Source organism: Patella vulgata, chromosome 6, assembly GCF_932274485.2.
Source record: "Patella vulgata chromosome 6, xgPatVulg1.2, whole genome shotgun sequence".
In the NCBI taxonomy this organism is placed as follows: Eukaryota; Metazoa; Mollusca; class Gastropoda; family Patellidae; genus Patella; species Patella vulgata.
Genome location: NC_065884.2, coordinates 14121777 through 14135617, shown reverse-complemented (window position 1 = coordinate 14135617; position 13841 = coordinate 14121777). Strand labels below are relative to the sequence as shown.

Sequence of the window (13841 nt, the reverse complement as noted above, 5' to 3'; positions counted from 1 at the left end):
CACTGGTTAACGGAATCTAGAGTAGTGAACTTTGTTCCCAATTATTTAAACCCAATTCGTTTCTCACCTTGGTATTATTATATCTACTGAAAAAGAATCGGTTTAAGACGAGTTATTTGCCCCTGAGTTAGAAATTGGAATCAGACCAGTTATTTGATAATCTCGCTTGCGGACATGGACGTAACAGACTTTAGACATTATACTTAGTCATAGCTTAATGTTATTTTTACTGCGTTTTGAACCTGTATATTACAAATTGTTGACACGTATCTTCAATCCCGTTTGTTAAATTGTAAGAGAAAGAAACTGGGATTAACATCCACTCAACACGAACTAGCACAATTGTATTTAAATTATTAGCTTGCGCGTAGGAATCTTGATCATCGAGAGGAAACCGGGGGACACAGGGAAAACCCACGAGGTTAGACAGGCGATCCTAATCCTTGTCATGCACAAGCTTGATGTAGACAATTATAAGTAGCATGTGGAGTTGCACACACTTTATTTTCGTACTTAATAATTAATCCAGTCTGTGGACAAAAGTAAGACGTTAGGTCTCATTTCATTTCATTTCATTTCATATTTAGGCATTGTGGAAGCAATATTTACATTTCATTGTGCAATCAGTCGTTACAGGTCCCTGTGGGAAGATTGATCAGAGCTTATTTAGTGCTTTCTCGTTGTCAATAAAGTTTGTACTTAAAGTAATGATGCGCCATTTACATTAATCTTTAGATATTTACATTTGACATGGTTCAATTCGCGCTAATATGTACTCAGATTGATTATTAACATTTAATTACGAAAACACAAACAAAATACCAACGCCAGACAATCTCCCGGCTGGGATTCAATCGGATTTTAAAAAAAGGCCCATCAATAAATGGACACAGCTCACCAAATATTCCTACGCCATCACCAAGGAATGAAGGGCGAAAGCTTTAGTCTTTCTCGCCCGTTCTGTTTTGCTCCGCTTTTCCTGACGATTTTTGTTGACTTTTTGGTGTAGAATCGAAGAAAGGGGACCACACAGCATACGAACAATACATTCATCATCTTTTAATACATTTAATCAACTGTCCGAAGTTTTGGGGATGAGCCCAGATCAAAGAGGACTATTAAACAGTGTTATGTATTGTGTTTCAACAAACTGGCTAGAAATACGGATAGTTTCAGCGACGTCCAAATTTACCGATGCGAATATCTATGTTGGCTCACGATGCACCCAACCTTAAAATTTTACTTGATAAACAACCACTGAGATTGTTTAAAGTTGTCACCTCCGTTAAACGGCCAGCCATGAAACTTTCCTTGAGGGTGGCAGCTGAATCCAGTTTCTACTGCAATACCCAGGAGAGACTTGATTGGACGATAAAAATAGACATAATTCGTCAAAAATCCAAGGTTACCGTCTTAGTATAGCAATGGCTAGAGAGGGATTTCTCGGGCCATTGCTTCAGGAATATGATTTTGCCTGGACAATGGCGTTGCCACCTACTCTTTATCAAAGGGTTCTTTTACGTACACTGTGACGTATACACGAGACAATGGAAATTTGTCCCATCTGAACGACTATACTATACACCACGCTGATAAAATCCTGGAACCTGGTAAGTGAGTCAGCGCATTAAATACCGTATCATCATGGCTCACAAAATTACTGTAATAGCGGGGGGGGGGGGAGGGGGATGACCGAATGGTTAGCACGTGCGCGCTGTATCATATGGCCTTTCATTGAGTCAACTGGCGTGGTTTCGAATCCCCGGTTGTACGTGACAAGGAGTAGGGTCGCATGTCCAACCTCGTGGGTTTTCTCCGGGTCCTCCGGTTTCCTCCCATTGCTAAAGACCCCTACGCGCAAGCGAATTATTGAAATAAAATTAAACCATATGTTAGTCCCGAAATGACCTAGTTTGTGTCGAGTGGACGTTAAACCCAATTTTCTCTCTCTCTCTCTACTGTAATAGCGAATATAACATTTCTTCCTAATAATAGCAAGCCAGACGATCGACATAATGTCGGGAAGTTTATTTGCATTAAAAGTTTATTCTGGTATATATTTGACAAAATGAAAGCTAAATAATTATATCGAGTTTTGAAGGTAGAAGATTGCGAAAGATAAATTAATTAATATTAATTCCAGAAATTGTATAAATATTTATTTCTGATCACAAGAAAACGCCTTTTGGTAATTGAACATAAGTAATGTTTATTTACCCGAAAAACTGCACATTTCAATTTTAAAGGCCCCTAATATTATGATATAATATATAGTCTTGATCCAGTCTGTCGACCATTTTTCAATTAGGAGGTGACCGATCGCCAGGACAGGCGTAACCACGACTCTATAAATAAACAAATTTTGGAGAGAGAGAGAGATTCTACACCGTCTGATCTAAATAACACGGGTATACGCCATATAGTGAGCTATGGGGATATTTTACCAGGACAGCGATACTACGACCCACTCTTATTCCAACTGGGTCATCCCATGTCAAGTGGACCAAATTCTCAGAAAGTTGAAAAGTTACCCCTCAGAAAATTTTGAAAAAATTATATGTAATACAGTCTTATGAAAAACTGCAAAGTTATATGACTCGGGCTATAATATTGGGGGGTTGGATGGCTGAATGGTTAGCGTGCGCGCGCGCGCTGTATCATAAAGTCTGTCATTGAGTCGACTGGCGTGGTTTCGAATCCTCGGTTGTACGTGACAAGGAGTGGGGTCGCCGGTCCAACCTCGTGGGTTTTCTCCGGGTCCTCCGGTTTCCTCCCACTGCTAAAGACCCCTATGCGCAAGCGAATTAGTGAAATAAAATTAAACCATATGTTAGTCCCGAAATGACCTAGTTTGTGTCGAGTGGACGTTAAACCCCATTTCTCTCTCTCTCTCTCTCTCTCTCTCTCTCTCTCTCTCTCGCTATAATATTGACTGGAATGTGACCATTTGAATCGCGGTACCCTTTCGTAAGTTTTGAAACTACTCTTATATAACTCGATTTTTGTGATTTGATTTTATTCCTTCTAGTCAGTTTAAATTCTTGAAATTGTGGGGTTTGTAAGAGAATGTTATATAGATTAAGAATTTATCATCACATTTTACAGAACAAGTACCGTCAACTGTGTATGGAGTGCCTAAGTGCCAAAAATTGATACTCGTGCAAACGAAATTAATATTTTGATACACTGTAGAATACACTATGTTAGAAGTTGTTACTTATCACATGTGAAATGTATCAATGGGTATTGTTTGAACAAACATTATTAAAAGCCATATCTTTGTCGGTTTCTTGTAAAATTAGCTTTGAAAATCGACTTACACAGAAAAATAGCTAAAATCACTTTTTTTCAAACGCTAACCCTATATAAGAGCCTTTCACTGTTGCATGTACACGTGTCTATCAATAATGAAAGGCCCATCTTTGATGTTTTACTACTCTATTTTTTATTTTCATTAAATTTGAACAGTAAGGTTTTGTGATAATTCCAAACTGAGAACGCAACGTACACCCGCGTAAAATCATACTGCATAAAGAAAATCTAATGTCATGATACGAAATTAAAGACAGCAGTTCCGTTTTTTTCCTAAATATCAACAAAGTTTATGATTAATAGATGAGATGAAGTCTAAAATTAAATATCCGTGATCTAAGGAAAATATTGTTCAACACAGTATTCTCTATATGGAACATCGATTTCATTTGAATTTCAAGAGAACAATGAACACCACTATGTTATTGAATTCCTTATTAAAGAGATCAGGAACACCACTATGTTATTGAATTCCTTATTAAAGAGAACGGGAAACCCATTATGTTATTGAATTCCTTATAAAAAATAACAGGAACACCATTCAATTTTATAATGCCATTATATCTATTATATACACATTACCTTGCGTTTATAATGTTTGCATATTATCGGCAGCCTTGGGATTCTGATATTGCCCTATTTAATACTTTGGATTCACATAATAGGCTGCGTGCACTTTGGTTTACATTATTATAAGAAAAACGACAATTACCCGAACAATGTTGTGCCAATTATATCTTTTATCTAGATGTCTTAAAAAGTAAACTTAAGTTGTTATTTTGGGGGCATTAGGACATAATTTTGCAATTAGCACTTCCACAGTGAAAGCAATAATGTTAATCGTTGAATGGCATTTAGCGATTGAACATAATATAACACAACAGCCACCATAATACACACGACGTTGGTATGATTGATAACGATCAGTTAAATATTGTTGTGTGAACATACGTAACTAACGTTCGAAAACTAAATAGTAGCTACACGTCTGTAGGTAGGATGGGTCTGTTGTGTTATCAATAGAACCGCGCTGTTCATTTATAAATTCGAAAGCATTTACCCAACCAGACTGCAATAAACTAAATTATGACTTTAAGAGGGTCACGTAGATATTTTTTAAATAGTCATCGTAGACTCAATTGTCTACCTTTCGAAATTTAGTGAGTATTGCCACTGGTTAACGGAATCTAGAGTAGTGAACTTTGTTCCCAATTATTTAAACCCACCTTGGTATTATTATATCTACTGAAAAAGAATCGGTTTAAGACGAGTTATTTGCCCCTGAGTTAGAAATTGGAATCAGACCAGTTATTTGATAATCTCGCTTGCGGACATGGACGTAACAGACTTTAGACATTATACTTAGTCATAGCTTAATGTTATTTTTACTGCGTTTTGAACCTGTATATTACAAATTGTTGACACGTATCTTCAATCCCGTTTGTTAAATTGTAAGAGAAAGAAACTGGGATTAACATCCACTCAACACGAACTAGCACAATTGTATTTAAATTATTAGCTTGCGCGTAGGAATCTTGATCATCGAGAGGAAACCGGGGGACACAGGGAAAACCCACGAGGTTAGACAGGCGACCCTAATCCTTGTCATGCACAAGCTTGATGTAGACAATTATAAGTAGCATGTGGAGTTGCACACACTTTATTTTCGTACTAAATAATTAATCCAGTCTGTGGACAAAAGTAAGACGTTAGGTCTCATTTCATTTCATTTCATATTTACGCATTGTGGAAGCAATATTTACATTTCATTGTGCAATCAGTCGTTACAGGTCCCTGTGGGATTTAATATATCTAAAGATTGATCAGAGCTTATTTAGTGCTTTCTCGTTGTCAATAAAGTTTGTACTTAAAGTAATGATGCGCCATTTACATTAATCTTTAGATATTTACATTTGACATGGTTCAATTCGCGCTAATATGTACTCAGATTGATTATTAACATTTAATTACGAAAACACAAACAAAATACCAACGCCAGACAATCTCCCGGCTGGGATTCAATCGGATTTTAAAAAAAGTCCCATCAATAAATGGACACAGCTTTTTGGTGTAGAATCGAAGAAAGGGGACCACACAGCATACGAACAATACCTTCATCATCTTTTAATACATTTAATCAACTGTCCGAAGTTTTGGGAATGCGCCCAGATCAAAGAGGACTATTAAACAGTGTTATGTATTGTGTTTCAACAAACTGGGTAGAAATACGGATAGTTTCAGCGACGTCCAAATTTACCGATGCGAATATCTATGTTGGCTCACGATGCACCCAACCGTAAAATTTTACTTGATAAACAACCTCTGAGATTGTTTAAAGTTGTCACCTCCGTTAAACGGCCAGCCATGAAACTTTCCTTGAGGGTGGCAGCTGAATCCAGTTTCTACTGCAATACCCAGGAGAGACTTGATTGGACGATAAAAATAGACATAATTCGTCAAAAATCCAAGATTACCGTCTGGGTATAGCAATGGCTAGAGAGGGATTTCTCGGGCCATTGCTTCAGGAATATGATTTTGCCTGGACAATGGCGTTGCCACCTACTCTTTATCAAAGGGTTCTTTTACGTACACTGTGACGTATACACGAGACTATACTATACACCACGCTGATAAAATCCTGGAACCTGGTAAGTGAGTCAGCGCCTTAAATACCGTATCATCATGGCTCAAAAAATTACTGTAATAGGGGGGGGGGGGGAGGGGGGATGACCGAATGGTTAGCGCGTGCGCGCTGTATCATATGGCCTTTCATTGAGTCAACTGGCGTGGTTTCGAATCCCCGGTTGTACGTGACAAGGAGTAGGGTCGCATGTCCAACCTCGTGGGTTTTCTCCGGGTCCTCCGGTTTCCTCCCACTGCTAAAGACCCCTACGCGCAAGCGAATTATTGAAATAAAATTAAACCATATGTTAGTCCCGAAATGACCTAGTTTGTGTCGAGTGGACGTTAAACCCAATTTTCTCTCTCTCTCTCTCTCTCTCTCTCTACTGTAATAGCGAATATAACATTTCTTCCTAATAATAGCAAGCCAGACGATCGACATAATGTCGGGAAGTTTATTTGAATTAAAAGTTTATTCTGGTATATAATTGACAAAATGAAAGCTAATTAATTATATCGAGTTTTGAAGGTCGAAGATTGCGAAAGATAAATTAATTAATATTAATTCCAGAAATTGTATAAATATTTATTTCTGATCACAAGAAAACGCCTTTTGGTAATTGAACATAAGTAATGTTCATTTAACCGAAAGACTGCACATTTCAATTTTAAAGGCCCATAATATTATGATATAATATATAGTCTTGATCCAGTCTGTCGACCATTTTTCAATTAGGAGGTGACCGATCGCCAGGACAGGCGTTACCACGACTCTATAAATAAACAAAATTTGGAGAGAGAGAGAGAGAGAGAGAGAGATTCTACACCGTCTGATGTAAATAACACGGGTATACGCCATATAGTGAGCTATGGGGATATTTTACCAGGACTGCGATACTACGACCCACTCTTATTCCAACTGGGTCATCCCATGTCAAGTGGACCAAATTCTCAGAAAGTTGAAAAGTTACCCCTCAGAAAATTTTGAAAAAATTATATGTAATACAGTCTTATGAAAAACTGCAAAGTTATATGACTCAGGCTATAATATTGGGGGGTTGGATGGCTGAATGGTTAGCGTGCGCGCGCTGTATCATAAAGTCTGTCATTGAGTCGACTGGCGTGGTTTCGAATCCTCGGTTGTACGTGACAAGGAGTGGGGTCGCCGGTCCAACCTCGTGGGTTTTCTCCGGGTCCTCCGGTTTCCTCCCACTGCTAAAGACCCCTATGCGCAAGCGAATTAGTGAAATAAAATTAAACCATATGTTAGTCCCGAAATGACCTAGTTTGTGTCGAGTGGACGTTAAACCCCATTTCTCTCTCTCTCTCTCTCTCTCTCTCTCTCGCTATAATATTGACTGGAATGTGACCATTTGAATCGGGGTACCCTTTCGTAAGTTTTGAAACTACTCTTATATAACTCGATTTTTGTGATTTGATTTTATTCCTTCTAGTCAGTTTAAATTCTTGAAATTGTGGGGTTTGTAAGAGAATGTTATATAGATTAAGAATTTATCATCACATTTTACAGAACAAGTACCGTCAACTGTGTATGGAGTGCCTAAGTGCCAAAAATTGATATTGTGCAAACGAAATTAAAATTTTGATACACTGTAGAATACACTATGTTAGAAGTTGTTACTTATCACATGTGAAATGTATCAATGGGTATTGTTTGAACAAACATTATTAAAAGCCATATCTTTGTCGGTTTCTTGTAAAATTAGCTTTGAAAATCAACTTACACAGAAAAATAGCTAAAATCACTTTTTTTCAAACGCTAACCCTATATAAGAGCCTTTCACTGTTGCATGTACACGTGTCTATCAATAATGAAAGGCCCATCTTTGATGTTTTACTACTCTATTTTTTATTTTCATTAAATTTGAACAGTAAGGTTTTGTGATAATTCCAAACTGAGAACGCAACGTACACCCGCCTTAAATCATACTGCATAAAGAAAATCTAATGTCATGATACGAAATTAAAGACAGCAGTTCCGTTTTTTTCCTAAATATCAACAAAGTTTATGATTAATAGATGAGATGAAGTCTAAAATTAAATATCCGTGATCTAAGGAAAATATTGTTCAACACAGTATTCTCTATATGGAACATCGATTTCATTTGAATTTCAAGAGAACAATGAACACCACTATGTTATTGAATTCCTTATTAAAGAGATCAGGAACACCACTATGTTATTGAATTCCTTATTAAAGAGAACGGGAACCCCATTATGTTATTGAATTCCTTATAAAAAATAACAGGAACACCATTCAATTTTATAATGCCATTATATCTATTATATACACATTACCTTGCGTTTATAATGTTTGCATATTATCGGCAGCCTTGGGATTCTGATATTGCCCTATTTAATACTTTGGATTCACATAATAGGCTACGTGCACTTTGGTTTACATTATTATAAGAAAAACGACAATTACCCGAACAATGTTGTGCCAATTATATCTTTTATCTAGATGTCTTAAAAAGTAAACTTAAGTTGTAATTTTGGGGGCATTAGGACAGAATTTTGCAATTAGCTCTTCCACAGTGAAAGCAATAATGTTAATCGTTGAATGGCATTTAGCGATTGAACATAATATAACACAACAGCCACCATAATACACACGACGTTGGTATGATTGATAACGATCAGTTAAATATTGTTGTGTGAACATACGTAACTACCGTTCGAAAACTAAATAGTAGCTACACGTCTGTAGGTAGGATGGGTCTGTTGTGTTATCAATAGAACCGCGCTGTTCATTTATAAATTCGAAAGCATTTACCCAACCAGACTGCAATAAACTAAATTATGACTTTAAGAGGGTCACGTGGATATTTTTTAAATAGTCATCGTAGACTCAATTGTCTACCTTTCGAAATTTAGTGAGTATTGCCACTGGTTAACGGAATCTAGAGTAGTGAACTTTGTTCCCAATTATTTAAACCCACCTTGGTATTATTATATCTACTGAAAAAGAATCGGTTTAAGACGATTTATTTGCCCCTGAGTTAGAAATTGGAATCAGACCAGTTATTTGATAATCTCGCTTGCGGACATGGACGTAACAGACTTTAGACATTATACTTAGTCATAGCTTAATGTTATTTTTACTGCGTTTTGAACCTGTATATTACAAATTGTTGACACGTATCTTCAATCCCGTTTGTTAAATTGTAAGAGAAAGAAACTGGGATTAACATCCACTCAACACGAACTAGCACAATTGTATTTAAATTATTAGCTTGCGCGTAGGAATCTTGATCATCGAGAGGAAACCGGGGGACACAGGGAAAACCCACGAGGTTAGACAGGCGACCCTAATCCTTGTCATGCACAAGCTTGATGTAGACAATTATAAGTAGCATGTGGAGTTGCACACACTTTATTTTCGTACTAAATAATTAATCCAGTCTGTGGACAAAAGTAAGACGTTAGGTCTCATTTCATTTCATTTCATTTCATATTTACGCATTGTGGAAGCAATATTTACATTTCATTGTGCAATCAGTCGTTACAGAACCCTGTGGGATTTAATATATCTAAAGATTGATCAGAGCTTATTTAGTGCTTTCTCGTTGTCAATAAAGTTTGTACTTAAAGTAATGATGCGCCATTTACATTAATCTTTAGATATTTACATTTGACATGGTTCAATTCGCGCTAATATGTACTCAGATTGAGTATATATATGTCTTTTTATATTTTCAGATATGGAATTGGATATTTCTGGTATTGGTGTTTCTATCAGCAGGTATATTCTGTCTGGAAACTATTACATCTTTTAGATTACCAAAAGACACAGACAAGTACCATACTGATTTCAACGTGACGAATCCCAAAGTCCGGGAATTCATATCTACCCAACTTCACCCAGCTTTAATGATCACTGAAGTCATTTGTTTAATGGTTTTCACGATTGAGATAGCTCTCAGGTGGTTTTGTTGTCCCGCACCTCTGAAATTTGTGATGTCGTTTCTGAACGTCGTTGATATCATAACAGTTTGCGTGGGCTGGATGGCAGTGACTATAGAACTGTATTACTTTTTGACTGGTAACACAGAGACGATGACGATCGCGTACGTTTCGTTTGGGTTAAGATGTTGTTATATTCTTCGCTTGTTCCGTTTCTTCCGATTGAAAGAAAAATACACAGGGTTGAAGGTCATGTGGCTCGCCATTGTACAGAGTAAAGACGAACTTGTGTTGCTGGTCATCTCCTTTCTTATCCTATCCACTATTTTGGGCTCAACCACCTATTATTGTGAACTGGAAAACTCGGCATTTTCGTCCATTCCGCAAGCAATATGGTGGGCTGTTGTTACCATGACGACGGTGGGATACGGTGATATATATCCTGTTAGTGCTCCCGGGAAGATTGTGGGCACCGTGTGTAGCTTATGTGGTCTATTGATCATATCGATGCCTATAGCGATAATCGCTGCCAATTTCAACCAGTACCACAATCACAACAAACAGTTTCAGAGGATTATGGGGGAAAAGAAGAGGTCAAAAATAAAGTATGCATCATCGCGAGGAATCAACACGCAGCAGACTAATCTTACTAGCTACTGAACCTATGAGTACCGTGTACTTATAAAGATTAAATTGAACAGCTTGTATTTCTAAAACAACCAAATAATGGTAATGATGTCTGGATCTTTAACTTTTCCCTTGAACTAGCATTAAGCACCATTAGCCTTCCAAAGATATTTGTTAGACTTATATATTGTTTGGGTTTGCATTACAGGACCAAAATAGTATCCACAGAGAACTATCTGAGTTGAGAATAGATCTCTGCACTGAACGGCTGCCATATTAGTATTCTGTGTTGTAATGCGGTACTGACCCCCTTTTACAACTTTCATACACACACAATGACTAAATTAACATTTTAAATTTATTAAATGGAAGCAGAAAAAGTACTACCCAAAATTCCCGAAGTATACTTATTGGTGGAATTGAAATGTCAGTCAACATCTTCATGTCTGTTCTCAATCGAAACCAATTCTACACAGACAGCCTAACTCTCGTATGCCATACATGTTCATCTAACTTTTGCAGCACTGAGAAAAATTTGACAAAATCACTAATTATACGAGAAGAAAAAAAAAGAATTGTGATAGACGACTCTGCAAAATATGAACGCCTTATTATTTATTTGCGAATATTCGTAGCTTTCTATGGCTTGTCGTTGAAGACAGAGTCACTTGAACTCAGATTAAAGTTACTATATTTTAGAAAAATAATTATTTGTAATTACTATATAATGCACTGTAATTATACGATTAAAATCAAAATAAAGTCACGTAAAAGTTGTATTCTCTTAGAAATAATTATACCGTGTGTAATAGATGGGTCGATTGACGCGATTAATGTAACGGTGACCAAGCGCCACATAAGAAGTACTGCTATCCATTCTATCTCGCGCTCTACGAATCACAGCCACCCCTTTGTCACTGCTTATGTCTATGTCTTGCACTCACCCTCCTTCACTACTTGAAATGAAATGGGGTCCCACTGTTCTGCTCCGACTAGGCTAATGAAGATGAACATACGTCATTCAGTGTGCTATTAGTCCAGTCAGTTTATTGCAAATAGTTCATCAGACTATCATGGAGAGCATCTTAAAAATGTAGATAAATATATGCGAGGGGAAATTTTTAAATGGCATAAATCCAAGATGGCCGCCTTTCGTCATATTTGCAGTCAGTTTTACTCTGTATACTTTATATCTTGGGCATAATTGCTCAAATTAAGCACTACAAATTAATGAAGACCTTCAGAAAATTTTACACTAATAATATTTATAGATATTTTCACCAAGTTAAAATCCCAAATGGCTGTCATTTTCACGATGGCCGCCTATTATACAGTTAGATACCATTTCTAAACTCATTACAATTCCTCACTGTTCATTTGTATGACACGTTCATGATTGTTGCCCCCATGTACATTACAGTTCTTTTAAATAACAGAAAATATTATATAGTAGTTAAATAGCAGTGAATAATTAAGACATGAAAATTTAGCTTCAAAAGCGGTCGGCAGGTGTCTCAGTTTACATCAGTGGTACTCAACTCTTTTTGCCAACGGCACACCTTGAAAAAATAGCGGCACACCTGGCTAAATATATATGAAAAATATTTGAATTTTGCAAAATAAAAACATGGCAAGTCATAGACGACATACTAAAACACAGCTATGAACTTATTAGTAGACACCAGTGAATACCTAATTGGGATCACATGGGTTTTCACATTTTGTTAGTGTGCCGTTCAAAATTTTGCGGCACACATAGGAAGATATCGCGGCACAACTGTTGTGTGCCGCGGCACACTGGTTGAGAATCACTGGCCTACATATTCAAGATCCTCGTGCGTATCGTCATTAGAGGCCATGCAAGAATGAGTTTGTGTAGCTCACCTCCTGCATGCATTCTCCACATGCAACCGAACAGTCCAGGCGATTTTTCCTGCGGGTGCATCGTCGCGTATCGCAATCTGCTTTACAGTTATATCTGATGACTCTCGGGAGATCCTATTATGCTGGTGGTAAATCAGTTGTTCGGGGCTCAAGACGATTCCCTACTAGAAGCCACCTCACTCTTCTGAATCCCAGTTATCTAATTTACCCATCCACTTGGTAATATACACGAGCGCTATGATAGCAGGCAGCTGCTTGTGTGTGTGCGGGTGTGGGTGTGCGTGTGTGTGTGTGTGGTGGGGGGAATATGCACGGACACGCTTGTGTTGCTTGGCAACACCCTTTCACAAAAACGTCTGTAACGCAAAACATCTAAATCCTCATCAGAACGACCACCATACAAACAAGTATGGGTCTTCTCGCCAGCACAGATGACGTCTTTCTTGGTCACTATTCAACTTACGGTGAGCCTTTCCCTTCCCAATCCCATACAAGCCTGATGTGGTATATCGAATTCGAACTGCCAAGGGATAGTTTACGTGTGTTGGGGGGGGGGGGCATCACAGGGATCAAACAAGTGACCTAAAGGTTAGAAAGCCAACGTCCTACTGATTGAACCACACAAAGAGAAATATCATCATGTCGAGTGGACGTTAAACCTCATTTCTCTCTCTTTAAGGCATAAAGAAACCTGCTATATACAGATTTATCTCTTGCATAATGCACGCTTTCTTGTAATGTGACATGCTATGATGGATTTTTTTGGCTGTGGACCAGGAACCAATAATATGACCTAGATTAACTGAACTATTTCACCCATTACACTCCACGACCAATCGCCTTATCTGATTGAGCTAATGAATTCCGCTAAAGACCTATATTATATTTTATTCATCCATTCTTTTATAAATAAATTCGTGATTCATTTGATAAAATAAAACAGAAAATACATTTCTAGATCATTAATTCCGTTGCCGATATTTTTTTAGTTTTATTTTCAAATATTTGTCATTCACTTCATATAGAAAGGTAAAGAAAAGTTGATTCTGTGTGAATTTCAAGAACAATGGAACCCAGACATCAAATTTGAAGAATGGAATTAAAAAAAATATGGTTAATTCAATAAATACTGAGAAAAAAAACTTATTTAAAGATACGTTATGGGAGATAAGAAAAAGAGATGGCAGTTCTCGCTATAATAGTTAAAATCTAGATAGTGTTAAGGTAATTTGCTGAAATGTTCAGTCAAATTGATCCACTATGAGCCGAGAAAGAAGCGGGTGAAATTTTTGCATAGTCTCGGTCATCATTACTAAAATCATTAATATAAACAGCATAGTCTCAATCAATGGCCGTTAGCGGCATTTAGGAATCTAATCCAGTCAACATCGAAGGCTAGCTTTGACATCGAGAGTTTATTATGGTCTGGATAAGTTAATTAATGTCTAATTGATAATTTAGATAACATT

General features: G+C 37.2%; 1 protein-coding gene across 2 annotated transcripts in view; it reads left to right on the top strand.

The window, feature by feature from the left end:
- The window catches only part of LOC126823488 (potassium voltage-gated channel protein egl-36), a 41330-nt gene extending 30063 nt beyond the window's left edge, over positions 1 to 11267 (top strand). For both annotated transcript variants that reach the window (XM_050552361.2, XM_050552362.2), the window contains exon 3: positions 9658 to 11267. In XM_050552361.2, the coding sequence (XP_050408318.1) occupies positions 9658 to 10521 (864 nt within the window). In that variant the 3' untranslated portion in view covers positions 10522 to 11267. The remainder of the gene's footprint in view (positions 1 to 9657) is intronic.
- The last annotated feature ends 2574 nt before the right edge of the window (positions 11268 to 13841 follow it).